Source organism: Pleurodeles waltl, chromosome 1_1 (genome assembly GCF_031143425.1).
Source record: "Pleurodeles waltl isolate 20211129_DDA chromosome 1_1, aPleWal1.hap1.20221129, whole genome shotgun sequence".
Lineage (NCBI taxonomy): Eukaryota > Metazoa > Chordata > Amphibia > Caudata > Salamandridae > Pleurodeles > Pleurodeles waltl.
In genome coordinates this window covers 90,240,377-90,260,596 of record NC_090436.1, presented here as the reverse complement: position 1 = coordinate 90,260,596, position 20,220 = coordinate 90,240,377, and the positions used below count along the sequence as shown (strand labels likewise).

Here is a 20,220-nt window from a genome sequence, read left to right as displayed (position 1 = left end):
TGGTTGTATGTGATGACTGGTTTCATGCACATGTTGCACAGCAGAAGGATACGTAAGAAAATCTGCGGGATGTCCAAATGGTATGGGATGTCAATTATTCTGTTTCTTGGGGGGAACAGAATCATTGAGTCTCACCTCTTTAAAATAAGTCACGAGATGAGAGCAAAAACATTTCAGAGTGTGAGAGTCACTGCTCATCCTGGAACACAGGGTCTTAAACATGTGATGTGATCTGTTATCTGTAAGTAATTGGATCAATTTGTGGGAGAGATGTAAGTTTTATTATTGACTTTAACAGAGCTCCCACATGGCCCAAACAAACTGACCCAGACTGTTCACCAAGTAATCTAAAAGCAGTCCCTTGGCAGCTTGGCTCAAGCAGCAATGTTTCCTCAGGGAAAGTGTGGTGGTATGCATGCAACAACTAGCCTAACAACAATCCTTTTAAGATATATGACAACCATACAGTTTCTAAATATATTAGTTAGAAACAGGGCATAAAGTAGAAAAAAACATGCATACGTTATTTAAAAGTATTGTTCAATGTGAATTAGTGGGTTGAGCCACACTCTACCACCTGTTGAAATATGTCAAGTTCAGGAGGCGACAGCTTGAGTGCTAAGAGATGGAGGGTGCCATTTTGGAGCTCTAGCGTTAAAAAATAGTTGATTCAAAACTATTAAGACTCTTGGCAGAACTCTGATGACCAAAGGAAGTGTTTGGCTGCCGAGTCTATGGTGGCTCAAATGCCATGATGCTCCAGTGGAGAACTGTCAAAAAGAGAGTTACACATATATAATGGCTGGCCATAGGAGAACCAATCCTAGATGCAGGCAGCCTTAGGACTTCAAACTCCCACTGACTCCCATTGCAATTTCCAGATGGATGCAGATACCTCTTGCAGCCGTGCCTTGATGCTGGTTCAGTGTGCTGAATTGGGCTCACAGATATTATTATCATGGAGAGTTTCAATCTGTCAGCAGTAGGACGCTGGGGGTCATTCCTTTAGTTTTAGTTTGCCTTGCCCGAGATAAGGCGCCTTCTTTCTGTAGCCATTTTGACACTTTACTACATATGAAAATGTGGCTGAAGCAGGTGTCTCCGTGAGTGAGTCACAAAGGAGGAAAAATGTCAAATAGCATAATACCTCCTTGCAAGGATTGCAGATTTCCAGACGCAAGGACAACTGTCAAAGACTGAAGCAGGTATAGGCACTAGAAAGTCAAACTGAGCTAAACAGGGCGTAGAGGCAAGGCAGGACTAAAGGAAAACCCCTGGAGATTTTAGGAAAATCCAAGGTTGTAGTGAGAAAAATATAGAGGCAAAACTAGAAGGCAATGGGGTGGCAAACTTCCTGAAAAATAATGATCAACTGTATTTGAATGCAGTGATCTCTAGAACTCACTACCTAAAGTAGGCAAATACAGGAAGTGACAACTACAAGAAAAAGAATTACACCAGAGGATATGTATCAGAGGAACTACAGCCATGTTAGATAAATTTAATTCCTTAAATGATCATAGGCATGTTGCCAATCTTCTCCTAGGAGATTATGCCAAGCCACAAACTCACAAACATGGCCACCATTGGCATCTGACCTTCCAACACCCACACCAACCTCAGGTACCACGTCAGGACACTGGTGGACCAGGAACCCTCCCACCCCAAACTCTGGCCCTGTGGTAGCACACAGTCATGTAAGAGGGGCGGGGCAAGACTGCAGTTGAAAGCTGCACAAGATGAAAATAACATGACCTCGGCCCCAGGTAACAGAGCTGCCCACTACAGCACACTGCCAAAGAAGGCCAAAGAGACACCCTCCCACTGTACCCACAAGTGAGAGCAGGTTGAGGGCTGTTGTGAATAGGTCCCCATGTATGTATTAGTAACATGGCTAGTTACCTAGAGTAAATATACTAGTAGGTCTTCATCATAAGAGGTCCTCACTCTACAGTCGGTATATAACTACTATTACCACCATGACATGGTTTTGAACATGCACTGACATATGGGTATACATCATACCCTGATCATACTTGAGTATAGCATGGTAAATTGTAATTAATAAAAACATCACTTCTATCTGGCCTACTATGTGATTTACATCTCTACCCCTATATTTCTCATACTATCCTGAAGTTCTGCAGCTTGTCAAGTGTCTATAAGTAACAACATGTCTGAATGTAAACCTAAAACATATCGGGATACTCGTTGAAGTGCTCTATCCATGTGCAGGAGAATCCATACATTAGGCATGTTCTGTCATGCCTTTTTTATATCAATTGTAGTATTTTTTATTGTTTTGAACTGTAGTAAGTTACAAAAAAAGCTTTTGACTCTCCTTGGGATTCACGCAGACTAATTGGGATCATGCCTCTTCTCTTAGTGGTATATTTTCCATACTTCCTTAGTGCACAACTGCATCTAACCTACTCAGATACCTGCACCTAACCTATTCAATATCTACTCAATGTCAAACATCTGGGATAAATCAAAACCAACCAATGATATAAGTGAACCCTCTCACGCCTGTCCCACTCACTCATTGGCCTTTTCTAACTTTGAGTCTTTCCATTCTAAATGGGGGTTCATACAAAGCACCCAACATTGCTTGCATGCTGGAGCTCATCTGCATTGCTGTAATTTCAGGGTCCATGTCAAGCCTCTTAAAAGATCGGTGTCTACTTTACCTGAAGGTTTGGAGTTGGGGGTCCCTACAGTAGGTTGCCAGAGGTAACGTTCCCTCTATAAGTCTCCTTTTGGGGTATCTCTTCTATGGGTTGTATGCAAGATATTGATAATAGCTAGATGCAAGATATTGAATGACATAAATATTGCATCCTAGTTATTGTTTACAAAACACCGTCTCAATGGGTGTAGAATTTTTATTATTAACTCCAATAGGGTAATTTCTTTGTAAGCAATATTTTTATTAAACTATTTCCACTCCACAATATTCTGGTACCATACACTTCTATTATTAAAATTGAAGGGCCCTGGTCCAGTTGAATTTAACAGCTGCTGACAGCAGCTGGATTTAAACATCTATCTTTGTCGTATCTCCTGAAACTGAAGCCTCACGCGCCATCACTCCCAACATTCTAAAGGTCTCAACCAATCAGAACACTCAGGTCTCTGACGCTGCACATGCTCCTTCTGGCAAGTCTAATCATTTTCCACAACACATGAATGAATATACATAAATGTACTTGGGATTTGCAGAATCCATTCATTTTTAATAAAGTCACCTGAAATCATCTGTATGTGGTTCTATTAGTAGAGACCATGACAGTGGAGAAGCATGCATAGAAAAACAGTTGATTAATTGTTAGTGTTTCATGGTCTCCTTGTTTACTTCACAACAGCAACAGGTTGCCAAGTCATCACCCAGTTTATATGAAAATTTGCTCTTGGGTTGTACAATGAACCAGAATTCCTGATTTTCAATGCCACGTAATGCGCGTGTCAGTAGGAGAAAAAGGCCTTCCACACTTTCAGCCATGAAGACTTTGAACTGTGTGGTCGCTCATAATACATTGATTAACAAATGTAGCTTATTTGTGGACTAGCCCATAGTTATTAAGGAGAGCGGGAGAATTTTAATGGTTTCTAAAAGCCCCTCAAGTTTAGCTCCTCTCACACCTGCATAGTCGTTTCCAATTCACACAATTATTTTTTGCGACAGGTTGTGTTTTACTCCAGCCCTAAATGTGAGTTAGACATGAATTTCTAGGGATGTAAGCAGTTTACTTCTGGAATCTGGAAGTTGGCCTGGAAATTTATGGGCAATTCACATTAGAATTATGAGTAAACCACACCTGTTCACAGAAGACGCTTTGTAGAGGGTCCCTTGGCCATACACAGACTTGTTGAACAAATGAATGAGACATTCTAAGCCAGTCAGTCAGTCAGAATCTGTTTATTTTGGATTAATGATCCACAAAACAAGTACAAGAATTAAAATTCAATAATTATCACAATCATGTAACAACATTAATACTTGTCATAAAATTAAATTACCTACAAGATGCCACTTAGCATAATCTGAAGCAGAGCGCAATATGCAGCGCCTCATTATATTGTGCGAATCATCAAAGTGCGGTGCATCCAACAGCATGACAAATAAGTAACGGTGTGGACACCTAGCAATATAAAACATTTAAAACAAAAGCAGATATAAATATGAAACATTATATTGCATAAAAACCTGTGGCATAATAAAAGCTTACTAAAAGACCTTCCACCATCGCTACCTAAGAGTTTTTCACGTATAGTCCATGCAGAGTGTGGAAATTTAGCAACACTAATGACAATCGCATCCCTGGTATCAGAACTCAAGACTCGTAATGCAACTTCATATTATCTAATACCTAAAAGTTGGCACACAGGTTTAATCCACTTCTTGCGTGGGAGTGTGTAAGCGCTGAAGAAAAATCTGTAGTGGTGCAGTGTTTCAGCCTCCAGCTTACATGATGGGCATAAAGTGTTTGTGCAATTCTTGTGTCCCCAGTTAATAGAAAAACTGTAGGTAGGTAAAGTCCCATATCTAAATTTTGTATATAGCTGCTTTGCTAGAAGACCTGGGATTGTGTCAAGAAAGGGTTCCTATGAAGAGAGGATTTTATGATCTAAAAATCTATCAGTCAAGCTGCTCGCCTTACAGCTCTTTACTTCCTTTTCCCAAAGACATTCTCTTAAGATTTCTTGTATCAATTTTTTGGATACTGCACCGGCTTCATCAGGGGATTCCCGGAGAAAATGGAGATCTAGCTTGTATAATATACTTTTGATATAGGAAAACTAAGGAATTTTTAGCTGACCCTGGGTGCCTAAAAATTCCTTAAGTGGAAACTTATAGGCCTCTGCTTCGTCAGTAGCCCAAAGTCTGTGCCAGTACAGCAAAGGTCATGACTTCAAAGTGAAAGAAATCGGGTACACCCCGACATCCAGTAGCAAGGGAAGACAGGGAGTGCTCTATGGGAGATTTATTATGGAACTAAAAAATATATTTTCCACCATAGTGAGACCATTGTCTTTTACATAGCCCCACAGTTCTGAACCATAAAGAGCCAATCCTTTAGCTATAACATTGTAAATTTCCACAGGTGGAGAAGGGGCTCTAAATTCAATTTTCTTTGCTAGTTGAACAACAGCCCCTGATTTCTGCTGCAGCTGTCCTATACTATTGCTTCTATGCAACATTCAGTTGAACTTGTTTGTCAATCTCACTCCTAAATAGGCAAAATCTTCAACTTGTTCATTTAGCACTGCAGTGCTGGTTCGCATGGTTCTATAGGAGTTTAGTGCCATAAATTTGGCCTTGCTAATGTTTAACTCACGACCCCTATCAGCACAGAATGCAAGAAAATGGTCTACTATTGCTCGCAGCCCCGGAAGAGTTTTAGAGATGAGGAGTGTATCGTCTGCAAACAAAAGAATTTTAGTGGCACCTATTTTTGGAGTATCATTGATAGGAAAGCCTAAGGCCTGGCTAAATCACTGATATATAATGTAAAAAGAAGCGTGGTCAGTATGCAGCCCTGCTGTATTCCCTCCTCAATTTTAAAAGATCAGATAACTCGCCCCTGTTTCCGTATCTAATACAGGCATAATTAGTTTGATGGAGTCTCATTAAGACTGATTGGATATTGTCTGGAACCTATATGAGGCCTAGGACCTCCCATAGCTTAAGGCAGGGGATCGAATCAAAAGCTGATTTTAAGTCGACAAAAAACACATACAAGTGACCCTTCTCCAGCACAACAGTTTTCCAATACACAGTGCAAAAGAAGAAGAATTGGTCAATTTTGCTGTCTTTTTTATCGTACACCCGCTTGAAGATAAGATTCCCTAGAATCCATTCAGTCAATTCCCTAGAAGTGTTTGGCAGAATAGCTTCTGCAATCCACTGATTAAGCTGATGGATCTTTAATTGCAGGGATCGTCCCGGTGGCCCTTCTTATAAGTAGGGACATCTCTGCATTCTATCAAGATTTTGGTAAGAACCAAACCATCCAAAACTGAGCGAGAGAGGGTATTATGATAGGGACCCAAAATACGGGGCCCAGCTGCATACAAATCCCCCATGATGAAGTTGGTGCCAGGGGTTTTCCCTGAGGCAATGGTCATCAGGATATCAAGGCATTCATTGACAGATAATTTGAGGGGTGCTAGTTGTTTAATAAAATTTATAAGCCTCTGATTTGTAACCTTACCTCGAGTAGCTCCCCTGTCTGTGTATAACCTCTTGAAATGCTCGACCCACCCCTGTGATTATAGATGGTAGTCCACCACTCAAACAGCAGGTTGACCACAATGTTCAATTATGGCCCAAAAAGTCTTGGTGTATCCCAGTCTTTCTGCTTTGACCAGTTTGCTCCAGACCTCACTTTCCAAGTTTGATTTAGCTTTGGCCACCTCGTTTTTATATCTACTCCAGGCTAGGGGGATTTCTTCAACGTTTTGGCTTTAAGAGACCTAACTAGTGTTGCCTTAGCTAGCCTGCACTGACTGTCAACTGTTAAACCATGAGTGATTGGAATACTTTTTATTTGAACTTTTAAACTCCCTTAATAGCTGTTCACCTGAAAAGGAGAACAATACATCATGTTGTCTAAGTATAAGTATAATATTGGGATCTGCCCCTCTGGGACCAATACTGCTCATGATTTCCAATGTGTCAGCTATCTTGGTATATACCTGTTTCATTAAATTAGGTTGGCCTGATACATACTCCCACTTTAGAGCCTTTTTATTGTTTGTAAGAATCCTATCACACGGCAGCCTGGATTTGGTGACCTTAGTGTTTGGAGCCATAAACCCTTTTAATTTAAGTTTGAGGGCATTATGATCACTATCATTCCTTTCAAGGACTATCATACCCTCATGTATGACCACAACTGGAGGGATAACAGTATGTAGTAAATTCTACTAGATTGATCTAGCCTCTTAAAAGTGTGGGCACCTGCTTGATCTGATAAGGATCTACCATTACACCTGTGAGACTTAGGTTCAAAGTCAAAGCCAATAGTCGGTTAGATAGCATGGAGCATCTTTTAAGAGGTGTAGGATCACACTGGGGGAATGCAACATGCTGCGTATCCTTCCTCAGTTACATCTGATTCTGAATTATCAAATGGTTGAAATGTTACAATGAAGTCACCAGCAAATATCTCTGGCCCGCCTGATGGTAAATGGCCTACAGAATGCTCAAGAGCATGGAGGATTGTAGACTCTTTATTCTGTCCAGATGTTCTACTTAAAATATAACCATACCTGCCCCCCGTATAAAGTGAAAGGCCAAGTAGATCAGGGGAATTCAAACAAAGTCTCCTAATTCTACAATTTAGTGTATTCTTCACCCATACAACTAAGATGCAAGCAGGGTGGCTTCTCCCTTGTGAGACTGCTAAACAGCAAAGATTTGTAAAGCCTGGCTTAAAAAGTGGCTCTGTGCTCCAAGATACTTGTAGCAGGCAAAAATAAAAAAGTCAATAAAGGCTCCAAACGATGCATCACAGAGTTTTCATTTCAAGCAAGCAACATCCCATGAAAGGATATTCCAACTGTCATTAGTAAAAGAAGAAAAAGAGCTTAGTTAACTGCAACCAAGGGAGGAGATTCAATCCCTACTTGCCACTGGTTTCTGAAGGCCCTTGGGAGAAGCAGGAATGGTTTTCTGGATAACAGGCTGGCCACTGGCTCTTGTGGAAGCTGATTTTCATTGAGATTGGACATTGAAAGCAAACCTCCAGCACAACTAGGTTGTCTGCCAGGGCCAAAGTTGAGAACAGAATGTCAACATAGTCAAAACCCTCTCCAGGCATAGAGTAGCGTTTGATCCCTACAATTACTTGTTGTGTGATTGATGGGCATTTGCGAACATTGCTAGGCCAATAGATTACTTTGTTGGTTAGAGATTTGTTGTCCTCTCTGGCACCTTGGTGGAGCCTAGGGACATTATGCATAAATATAGACCCACCCTGGGCAGACCTACAATCCCAGGAGGAGGTTTGAGGGGCTCTTGAAGATGGAACTCAGGGACTGCTGTAATTCTGGGGGTGTTGCTCTTTGGTGGCTGCAGACCAGAGTGGTGGCTTTCCTCACTCTGTTAGTTCTCTGCCAATGCTCACTGAAGAAGGTCTTCTAGATGAAGGAGGATAGGAAATAATTCTGGTGGTAACATTCTGTCTTCAGACCAATCTCTCATCCTTCCTGGCCTAGCTGATGTTACGAGTGATCTTCGGGCCCCACACTAATGTAGGCGTGGGATAATTGTAGATGCTGCTCATTCAGAAAGGTTGATTATGCTCAGCAAGTGACCCAATTCCAGCTGCTAATGTAGTGGGATGATTATAGAGTATTGGTCTACTAAGAGATTAGTCTGGAACTTCATCTCCTTAAGTTCTGCCTGTGAATTGCCACCGAACTTGGCTAAATCTGGGTCCATAGAAGGTTGTTGACCAATATTAATGGAAGGGATAAAGGAGCCTTAGAAGAGTTAAGCTGCTAAGAGACTTCAGGCCTCCGTAGTGCCAAAAAGATAAATTCATAGTGATTCATCTCTCAATCAATCAATCAGTTTTTATAAAGCGCAACTACTCACCCGTGAGGGTCTCAAGGCACTGGTGGTGTGTCTGGGCCTCATTCCAAGAGCCATGTCTTGAGGTTCTTCCTGAAGATGGTGAGTGATGGGCTTTGTCTGAGGTGTGTAGGTAGGTTGTTCCAGCTCTTGGCAGCAAGGTAGGTGAAAGATCTTCCTCCAGCAGTGGTTTTCCAAACGCATGGAATGGTGGCTAGTGCCTGCTGGGCAGATCGAGGTGGTCTGGCGGGGTTATGGAAAGAGATGCAATGATTCAGGTAGGCCGGTCCGATGTTATGAAGGGCCTTGTAGGTGTGGGTGAGTAGTCTGAAGTTGATTTGCTTCTCCACCGGGAGTCAATGGAGGGGTCTCAGGTGTTGGGAGATGTGTTCCTGGCCGGGGTGGGTGTAGGTGGTGGGGTCCAGGATGAGTCTGACAGCGGCGTTTTGGATGAGTTATAGTTTTCTGATGTTCTTTGTCATGGCGCCGGCATAGAGTGCAGTATCTGACGTAGTTTCAGGAGCTGTTCAGTTTGGAGGGGTTCAGTTGTCACACATCCATTTTTAAGAATGAGCGACTTGCGTGGCTGAGGACCAGTAGGATTGACAATTTTACTGTGCTGTTTCGTAAACGTTCTGGCTAGAGGTTTCCCTTTCCCATTAGATCACGCTATGGGTGTAGAGCATGCGGGTTTTAAAATTGATTTGACTTCCTCAATCAGTTCGTTGATTTCTTCAGTGTGCTACTACTGTTGGAGGGCTTGGTTGATTTCTTTGATAGATAAGCCCCCATAGAAGTCTTGGGTGCCTTTTTATATAAAAGGAGAGCAGATAAAGTTACACTCCCAATTCAGGCTTAGTGAGAGAGACAATTTGCAGGTCCAGTGAATAACCCTCTGGTCAGGATGGCTTCTAAGCTCACCAATGTTTATCATTTTAACCCCAAACACCTTCAGCAAGTTGTTGCTGTCGGAGGGGTGGCACAGCCCAGCCTCTTCCGTATGCATATGGGTGAAAATGGACCCAGTCTTCGTCCAGGTGTAGCCCCAGTGCAAACCAAGTGCGTTCTGCGCTGTGGGACGGCTAATGGGCTGCTTAACACTGTGGCGGGTGGTGACACTCAGCTGATGACAGCACCTCTCCTGGTGCAAGACGTTATGGGAGTTGTAGTCTCCTAGCCCACCCCCGGAGTGGGTCCGCTGCTGTGTCTGTTTGATGCTGTGTTTCCAGAAGCGCTCTCCACCCTCGGTGCCACAGAAGGTCTCTCTAATGTTGCCAATGCTGCCTGTGTGGCAGACACGCACCCTCCTGCACTGGACGGTAGCTTACTCAAGCCATTCTTTAATGGACAAAAGCAGGGCTGTAAGTGTCAGTGTGACATATTTGTCATTCTCGCTAACTATATATATATATGTATAAGGAATACCATTTCTTCTTTTTTCTTACAATATATTTTGGAACTATTCGTTTGGTGTCTTGATCTCTTGTTGGATTGAATAAGTGAACTTACTAATATATATATACATATATATATATATATATACATATCTAAGGTACCATTGGGAACCAAAAAGCACTCCAAAGATACCAAAAGCCACTTCTGACAAGTAACAGAAATCAACTGGATTTTTGGTCATTGCAATTCTTTAAATGCAAGAAACGCACATGGCACCACCTGGATCCTGTAGAAATCGTTCGAAACTGGTAACTGTGAAATTTCTACCAAGACAGATATTTATTTTGGTTGAGCATGCCATGCTAATACTGAATTGACCATCAAGTGAAAGAATATCTTATGAAACCTTAATATATCTAAAGGTATAAGTACAGTATTAAGGCAAAACTGTGTTGCTGAAAGGGATTTGTAAAGAAGAAGAAAATGTGAGACTGTTGTGGGGAATCTCTGAGAGACCATGAGAAGTATGGGAACGACTTACAATGACAATTTTTAAATTTGTAAATTTACTAATCTAGGTTTTCTTTTATGATTTGTGTAAATGTATAGGGTCCATAAGAATTCCAAACCATAGTTGTGCTTATTCACGAAAACTGTTGAGTTATATGTGTCCAAATTGTCCACTTTTGGAAAAATCACCTGTTTACAAGTATTCCAAAAGTGCAATAAAACTCAACGTTTGTTCTTTTTTTGTTTACAGAGAAAACATTTTCCCCCTTGAGAAACCCTGTCTTCTACACCTGCAGTAAATATGGGTGTAGGTGAGTATTTTTCACACCCCAATTACACACTTTTTGCGATCATCGTTTGGGGTAGTTTCAAGTGTGTAAATGAGGTGGAAAAATCTGCTATCAATGATAGTGAATAACTAGAAAGTTACACATTTATGTGTGTTCATTACATTTCCAAAGGCCACTAGAAGCCCCAATCCAGGGGTGTGATATTCACCCGTGACTTACTTAAGTGCAGTTTAAAATGTAAAAAAAATAGTTATACCTGTTTCTCTGACTTAGAGATATCATTTACGAAGATAGTGACATTGACTGAATATCCAAAAATATTTGTGTATGGGGCCACAAATCTTCATACAAATGAATTGGGGATATGAAGACTCAAAATAAAACTACACTCCAGCCTGAGATATAGTTCTAGTACTATTTCACGTACTCACAAGTACCTTTGTGAAACGGATTCTTACTCTTCAACAGATACATGGGATCAAGGCTAAATCACCCAGCCAATCAAGTGTGGGTAGCACAGAGCACATACACAAAGGTTGACTAAATGATTTTGTCGGAGAGATGGAAGAGAGTGATCCTCGGCAACACAAGTTTATTGTGTTAGTAATCACATGAGTACACACAACAAAAAGGCCTGACTTTCTAACGGTCTCCTGTCCGTCCAGTCAAGCAGGGTGGGAAATTTAAGGTCCTCGCCCACATTGAAAATATGGAATGTTTCATCATTCTACTTCCCACAACCTGGACCCTGTTGAGTCCAGGATGGGCTTCTACCACTCTGTGTGGACGCAAATGTTTTGGGAAATTGTAATATGAAATATGTCTTCCACAGTAAACAGCCAGAGATAAAAATACTCAATATGGCCGAGGGCGTGGGAAACACAATGATGAAACGAGCAACATTTGTAATGTGGGTGAGGGCCTTACATTTCCCAGAAACCACTCTGCTTAACAGAAGAGACATTAGACCTTTACAAATTCGGGCCTTTTTGTTGTTGTGTGTAGTGACATCATTGGAGGAGGTAGGTCCAAGCATTTTACCTCGCTCCCCCTTATTGTGCAGAGTAGTAATCACATGACCATGTGGCCTGAGGGGCCCTCACACAGAAGGGATAACACCATCCCTCCAAAGCATCTTTGGTACAGTGTGATACAGTCACATTACATGAGAACCTACACGTACACAGGGGTGCAAGGCACAATGAGTTGCACGCGTGCTAACAAGCCTGTGGAGCAGGAAAACAGCAGTGATAAGAGCAGGAGGAAGGATGAAGCTGCAGAGGTCAGTGCAACCATAAAGGTTAGTGATAAGAGACAGAGCCAAGTCTTGGACTAATTGGCAGTCAGGTGAAAGGTGGGAGTACTAGGTACCTGCACCTTGAACGAAGGGTGGAGAGAATGCATGTACATTACTATGGAGGCAAAGAGAATCTCAGTCAGGAAAGGAAAACACAGCTGGGAAGATCATAGCTCCCACTGACTTGCAGCATTTACCTGTCACTAATTGCTTGTTTCCTGTTTCCGCGACTGACTGCATCCTGTCTGCTCGGTCCAGCACACCTGAGGCGCTCAGTCTTTGCATTTTGACACAGGGCCTGGACTGCAATGTAATTGGAAGGATGGCCAACTAGAGTAGAGATGTGGTTCGAAACAATGATATGTATGGGTTTATTCTGGAACTTTCATTTTGACTGCAGTATGGGAACCACCGCTCAGTATTTTTTCTATGCTATTCTTGTTGTGGTCAGATGCACCAGGATTGTTCGGGGTGTTCCTGGTGAGCACAGACCCCAAATTGCCTGAAACTGGGTGATGCTTCCCCCCATACTGCAACCTGTGATCCCCCCCATTGGCAACCATCCCAGCTCCCTCCCACCCATGTTCATCTAAGTAGTCTCACTATACGTGTTGTGCTCTGCTGGACTTCGGCTTGTTAAACCCCGCCTTGCATCGTGTTTTGACAGGTTTTGTGAGTTTTGACAATCCTGCCAGTGCCCAGGCCGCCATCCAGGCTATGAATGGCTTTCAGATTGGCATGAAGAGGCTGAAGGTGCAGCTGAAACGGCCGAAGGATGCCAACCGCCCTTACTGAGATGTTGCGGCAGTCGCTGGAAACAAGGACTAGCACAGGTAACTGCGCATGGGCCGTGCAGGAGCACCAAGGGCATAGTTCACTAGCGGAACGCACACTCACTCTTTCCCAGCGGTCTCGCCAAGAAGGCCATGTCATGGGTACTCACTTGTTTGCTGTGTTCACGTCCAGATGTTTCCCGAGAGAAAGGAGAGAACAGGCACAGAGAGTTACAGGAAGGGAAGATTGCATAGGACAGTCAGCACATCACTTTAGCAGGAAGAAAACTACACATGGGCCCATCAGAGTCTCCACAGAAAATACTCCAGAGGGTTTTCTAGTACTCAAATAATATGGTCATGGCGAGTTGCAAGAATTCTTTACGCAGAGGATCCCTATTCTCTTTGTGCTTGCTTTATTCCCTGAATTTTTAAAGACCTTGCAAAGACTATAACTGAGCCCAGACTTTCTAAATAACAGGTTCTGTGTATGACTGCGTGAAGTCTCAGGTTTTTGAAGGTGCAATCAATTTCCTGCAGGTAATGCTAAGGGGGCGAGTTTCCCACTGCAAAGGGCAAAACTTGTTATGAGGCCCAAAAAAACCAGCCAGATAATATGCGTTAATAGTATTGTTATTATGTCTGCATCCAATGTATGCATGGAATGACGTGGTATGAGTTCAGCATCCACATACAAAGAACTGTGGGTGGAAATTGCAAATGCAAAAACCTGAGTGGACCCAGTTCAAAACATAAGCCCTAGTGACGCCCCCCACCCCCCTTTTGTCTCTTTTCATCAAAGGCCCATCGCTCACCCTTGAAAGGCACCACATATCTGTGTTTTTCAAGTCAGATGTTTCTCCATACGGTACATTGCGAATTGGACCAGAACTACTATTAGTAGAGACCCAGCTATGTATACTGTATGTGACATATGTACCCGCTCGCAAGATGCACAATTTGTGTCTCCATCCTTCTTCTTGCTTGGGGACCCTGCTCGCCTTTGTGTGCATCTTTTATCACTACATAGACGCAGATGCAGTATCACTCAACCGGCTTTGGGTTAACAGTGATTCTCCGTTTCCCATGCCAGTGGCTCTTAACCTGTGGTCCGGGGACTATTGGGAGTCTGTAATGCCTAGTCAGGGGGTCCGCTGCTGCTTAGAAAATGTAATTATATTACCAGACTGCTAAAGAGTACCTTAATAGAAAAGCAAAATGAAAAACTGAAGATTTTAAAATGTTCTGTAAAAATGAAGGCATTTGAAATTGGAGTCTAAAATTAAGTTAGTATTCTAAGATGATTTGTACAAGCAGTGTAAGGATATTGAACAAAATATAGTATTGATGACATATGATTTTTATGTATTGTTTTGCCTTTCAAGTCATCATAATTGCTTATACCATGGTCTCTGAATTCCGATAATCTCTCAATGGGGGTTCCCAGACACCAGTAATGATAAAGTTGTGGTCCACAGAAGTCAAAAAGTTAAGAAACACTGTCCTATGCAACAGGGCATCATTACGTTGACCTTAGACCTCAAATCATGCCTGTTGTGTCTTGAATGGGGACAGCCACAGCCTGATAACTACCATTGCAGAATGATCTTCAGATCCTATAACTTCTAGGATAAACCTTACTCTGTGATGTTGACAATGTTATGTTACATTATCTGCGCTGCACTTAGTACAGATATGTTGAAACACCAAGTGAATATGTTGAACTCTCAGCATTCCATGTATTCATCATCAGGACGTGTTTCTGATCATGTGTCTACTTAAGGGCTATTTTGCCTTTTTTAGCAATTTATGCATGCCATGCACCATGTGGGAGAGATTTCAGGGCTGGAGGTACTAAGAGACCAATCTAAAAAAGTGGTCGTAAATTGCATATCAACTTTTTGTGCCTTGTCTCAGATTTTGTGTGCAACATATGCATTAACAGATAAATAAAATTTCCACTCACATGAGGTGGCAGAACAACCTGCCTAATGAATAATAATTAGGCAGGTCGCTATTTGTGACCCCTTATGATTGGCTGAAAACACAGGGATTATGCGCTTCACGCAACAGCAGGCCACCATACCTGTGTTTGTGCTTATACAGGTACAAGTGCTGCATCTAAAAAAATATTCCTGTTGACAAAGATGTCAGGAGAGGGGAGTAGAAAATCTAGACCACCGCCTCCTCCCCCTGAAGTTACGTGGCACGATTTTCAAAGATGAAGGGGCATCAAGGCAACTTTTTCTCCCTTGCAAATCAGTTTTCACTTGCTTTGAGGTGTCAATTACTAGCCAATAGGTTGCAACCACAATTCCAGATTCAAGCCATGGATACATACCATACCGAATTGAAATTAAAAAGGAACACCAATTTTACCCAATTGCCATTGGGTGGGGGTCGCCAAACCCATTCTGCGAGCCAGAAATGTATTTCTGACTGACAAAATGGGCCTAGTGAACAGTAGAAAATACTTTATGTTCACTTGCAGGATTTGCAGACTCAAAATAGTTTCCTGCATGTCATCTATATTCCGTCTGCAAAATCTTCCTGCCTGGAGAAAAGTCAATTTCAGATGCCAGTGAAAAATGAGCCATACATTTTTTCCGTCTTGATAGATAAACATATGAGTTAATTGTGGCAGCAGCCCGTGTCATGTCTGTGTTTCAGTCTATACAACATTGTTGGTGTGCCCAATCCCATACTAAATAATATTGCATTCGCAAACCACACAATTAATTTGGAAAAGCCTTTGTGACTCCCAAAATAAGTTTTATGATCTATTCAGAATCACAATAAGGCGGGGTCTTTCCACCAACACCTCAAAGGAGGTGGCAACTGATTTGCAAGGAGAAGGCACCACTTCCCCCTTGTAAATCAAACAATTCCTGCCAGCCCCCCCCCCCCCCCCGAACGTATTGTCAAACAGAAAACATGTTTACAAGTTGCATCAGCTACTTTAAAAAAAAATCCATTTTGGAAAGCAAACACATAGACTGTGGTCTACTGCTCCCTGCATTTCGCTTCCCTGTGTTTGTAGCCAATTACAGGGGGACACAAGTAGTGACGTGTCTCAGTAATATTAATTAGGCAACTTGTTCTGAAATCCCCTCTGACTGGAGATCTTGCCCAACGATCTTTTGGTACATAGGTCAACTCACAAAATCATCGGCCGCTCGCAAACATTTGGTGCAGTTTGCAGCCTGTCTCTTAGTACATCATGGATGAGGTCCTGTAGTTACATCAGGTGGGCATCCCTACCACAACCTGAAGTGATATCTTTGTTTTACTAATAATGTTACCTAAGTATCATTGTAATGCAGTCCAGATGAATTGGACTGGGTTGGCATTTTACCACAGCATAACATCAGTATATGAAAATATCACAATATAAAACAAAGAGATTCATCCCTTATACAAAGTGCAGTATAGATAAACCAAATTATAGTTTTCATGTGGAAGCTGAAATGTTCTTGGGGCAGGGTTTTCCAAGGTTAGGCCATCAAGTGTGAGGGAAGGCACCTATGTTAGTGTCTCAGAAAGTAGGCATGAGATAAATTTGCATATAATGTTTACGAATGGTAATCATCTACATGGTCAGTGGTTATACTGAATATCTGGCCGGCATTGATGTTCAGTGGGTCAGTGTTTGCCAATCTAGTTACAATGAGTGACAATAATAGTTTGTGGCACACAGATACATTGACCTAGGGGGCTACACAGTGGCCCATGGGGCTCTACCCTGCCCTGCATCAACTCTTCATGGCCCAGTGCTTTCCAATCTAGGATATTGAGTGGCAATAATTGTTTCTGGCGCATACGGGGATTGCCCTAGTGGCTCTACAGAGACAGAAGGACTCACTGCGTTAGACACTTTCTGCGTATGCTGACCTGGCATGCACAGTAGCTGTTTCGGAGGTATCTTTAGCCTTTATTAGGCCATATGTCAGATCTTCAAGCATTTCTAACATTTATTTTTAACTTTTCCATAAGAAGACAAACTGAGGATTTGGCAAACTAACACAGTTAGAAATATACACTTGGAAAGCACAAAAGCATTTCCAGGCCACCCAGTCTATTCATTCTACACCTGGTCCTCATACACAAAAAACATCTTAGATTCACCTTTTTAGCTAGATCATTAACCTGTCTCAAGTACCTGAGTATTGCATACTGGCACCTAAAATGAGAGGTAGAGAGCATATAGCATGAGGAAGAGCAACATGAGTGTTAATAAATTGTATTTTGCTTTTGGGTAAGGCAGGATGCATTTAGACCAGATTTCCCTCTAGTATCATATGAAGACATCACAAATATTTACTCTGGGGCATATTTGGAGATGCCGTGGGAATTCTGAGATGCTCCCCTTAGCAGCCATATTGCAGATTCTTATGGGACCTCCAGGTTTGCTTCAGTACATATCTTTGTATATCTGACAAATATCAGCTGGTACACATCTGCACCTCTCCATATCGCATGAGGAGGCTGGTGTGAAGCTCAGATTCTCTGCACAGCTCTCAATGGCTTTCATAACACACCTTGTTAATACAATTTAGGAGTACTTCTGTGGACCTGATATTTTCTGGGCAGCTCAAAATGTCTTCTATAATGCATTTTTATGAATGCAATTTAAGAGTACTGGTGTGGATCCAAGGTTTTCTGGGAAGCTCAAATGTCTTCTATATCATCCTTCTAGATACAATTTAAGAACATAAGAACAGTGGGTAGATCTAAGACTCTCTGAACAGCTCCTAATGTACTCCAGCCCATACCTATCTTCAATGACATAGTTTAAAACCTTCAGCATAGATCTAGAATTCTCTAGGTATCTCCAGATACGCTCTTTATGAATACAGTTGAAGACCATGGTTGTGAATCTGAAATTCTATGCATAACACCTTTTGTGGCGCATTTCTCTGAACACAGACTAATGTCAGTGGTGTATTCTGGCATTCTTTGGACAGCTCCTAATGTGTTCCAGTACATATCTTCATAAACATAGTTTAAGACCAGGGGTATAGATTTGTAATGCTCCAGGCATCTCCAGATATGCTCCAGTAGAGATATGTGTGGATACAGTTCAAGGCTGCTGTTGTGGATATGAGATCCTATGCGTCACTTGGAATGTGCTCCAGAACGCATCTTCATGAATGCAGATTAATGCCTTTAGTTAGTGTATTCTGAGATTCTCTGGACAGCTTCTAATTTGCTACAGCAGCAGGGGTGTGGAATTTATTAAAATATCTACTTGTCCAGGGGACAGGTTGCTTCTCAAATCTACTTGTCCTGTAAAAAGATCTACTTGTCCCTTTGGTGCCATGTAGTGTGGCGACAAATTATGGCAGCAATCTCATTATGTAAGAGCTCTGATAATAGCCTCTCTGATTATGCCAGGGCTACTACCATAGTAGGGCTTGAATACTTGCGTTTCAATCCCTACTGTAGCAATTTCCTTATTTTGCCACCTTTCTGCAGATCTGCATACTGGGGCTGGAGGAAGCAGTAAGCAATAGTTCCAGGGCTGGAATGCCTTTGAGTCTGCAAACCTACTAACCTGCATGTTTTAAAGATTTTCACCAGCTTCTCTCTAATATTTTCCCATAATAAGAAAGGTTGGACATTTACTCCTGACAATGGCAGAATTAGAACTTCTTCCAGGGTTGGGAAGAAAGTGGCTGGAGGGAAAATGAACTTGCAAATGCTCAATAGATTTTCACATGAGCAAATCTACACATGCGTATTTACCCATGCTAAAATACAGTTCACCAATATTTGATAGGGGTACGACATATACCATGGGTGCACTTTTGTGACTTTAAGAATTTGGGGCCACATGTAGGTAGGTTCAGATTTGCGACCCACAAATTGCGAGTCAGAGCGACTCGCAATTTGAGATTTGCAAATCCGAATGTAGGATGGTGTCCCTGACACCATCTGTGATTCGCAAGGGCTTCGCAAATGCCCACCTAATGAATAATCATGAGGTTGGGTCGCATTTTTCGACCCCCTTGTGAATGGCGGCCCTCAAAGGGATAGTGGCCTGCTGGAGACAGCAGACCACCATGTCTGTGACTGCTTTTCAATAAAGCAGTTTTTTGTTGTTGTTTTTTTTGTAATGCAGCCCGTTTTCCTTAAAGGAAAACGAGATGCATTACGAAAACGAAAAATGAAACGTTTTCGTTTCATTTGCCTACTCCGAAAAAATGTTTACAGTGACATTCACAATGGGGAAGGGGTCCCATTGGGACTCCTTCCCTTTTGCGAAAGTGTTAGCACCCATTTGAAATGGGTGCAAACTGCGATTGGTTTGCGCCCGCGTTCGCGGTCACAAAACAATCCTACATTGCACTGCGAGTCGCAATTAGGAAGGGAACACCCCTTCCAAATTGCGAGTCGCAAGCCCATTTTGCGATTCGGTAACCAGGTTACCGAACCACAAAACTGGGTTTGTGCATCGCAATGTGCTTTTTGCACATCGCAAACAGCGAAAGTCGCTGTTTGCGACATGCAAAAAGCTACCTACATGTGGGTCTTGGTCCCTAATTAGGTCTGGTGTTAACTAAGACATTTTGTTTTTATTAAACTTCTATTTCTCTCTCTTTCGGCTGGCTTTACTATGAGTGATCGCATTCTGCTCTTCCACAAGGAGCATATTGGCACACAAAGTAGTTTTGTTCAGTGTCAGGAACTACAGTGGCAATCAGCGACGTAACGAAACTGGAGGGTGCCCCTTTGCAAAGAACATGGAGGAGCCCCCTCTCCAGACTCACTCAGGGCAGGTGCTGTGCTGAAGGGGCCCCCTGGAGGGCGGCTGCGGGCCGTTGTTATGCCACTGGTGGCAAATTGTGCTTTCAGATTTCAAAAACTTTTTTTTTTTTTTTTTGCCAGTGTTTGTTACAATGTTGAGGGCCTGGTCGCTCCCACAACAATAAAGTGTTACAAAAGCCATGTCAAAACAAGACACGCATTGATGAAACTAAAAGACTTATAAAAATATGTGAGATCAGTTGGCTTTGTCAGTGTTTGTTTATTTTCATGCTTCCCATAATCGTGTTGAAAATGGTTACACTGATTTTCCATTAGAAATATTTTTGGGAAATACTAGCATGCATCAACACATTTTACTAAATGACATTTCATTTGCATATAATCAGAGAGCATTCTGGGAGCATTATACTTAGCCTCATAGCCTAAACTTTTCAAACATGTGTATACACGTCTTTTTTTTTTTAGTACTGGAACTAACGTCAGTAGTGAAGTGTGACCTTAAAACATTTACTTACAGCACTCACCCTAATAATGAAGGTTTTCAAATAATGAACCATAAATACAAGTTCGAACAGCATTATCTTTTGGTAACATATTACCTCAACT

The 20,220-nt window shown here is 42.1% G+C and overlaps 1 protein-coding gene across 8 annotated transcripts in view; it reads left to right on the top strand.

Annotated features, from left to right (window-relative positions):
• CELF4 (CUGBP Elav-like family member 4) overlaps positions 1–20,220 on the top strand; it is a 1,197,256-nt gene that overhangs the window by 1,132,972 nt on the left and 44,064 nt on the right. For all 8 annotated transcript variants that reach the window (XM_069218773.1, XM_069218769.1, XM_069218589.1 and 5 more), the window contains one exon: positions 12,741–12,906. In XM_069218773.1, coding sequence (XP_069074874.1) covers positions 12,741–12,868 — 128 coding nt within the window. In that variant the 3' untranslated portion in view covers positions 12,869–12,906. The remainder of the gene's footprint in view (positions 1–12,740; positions 12,907–20,220) is intronic.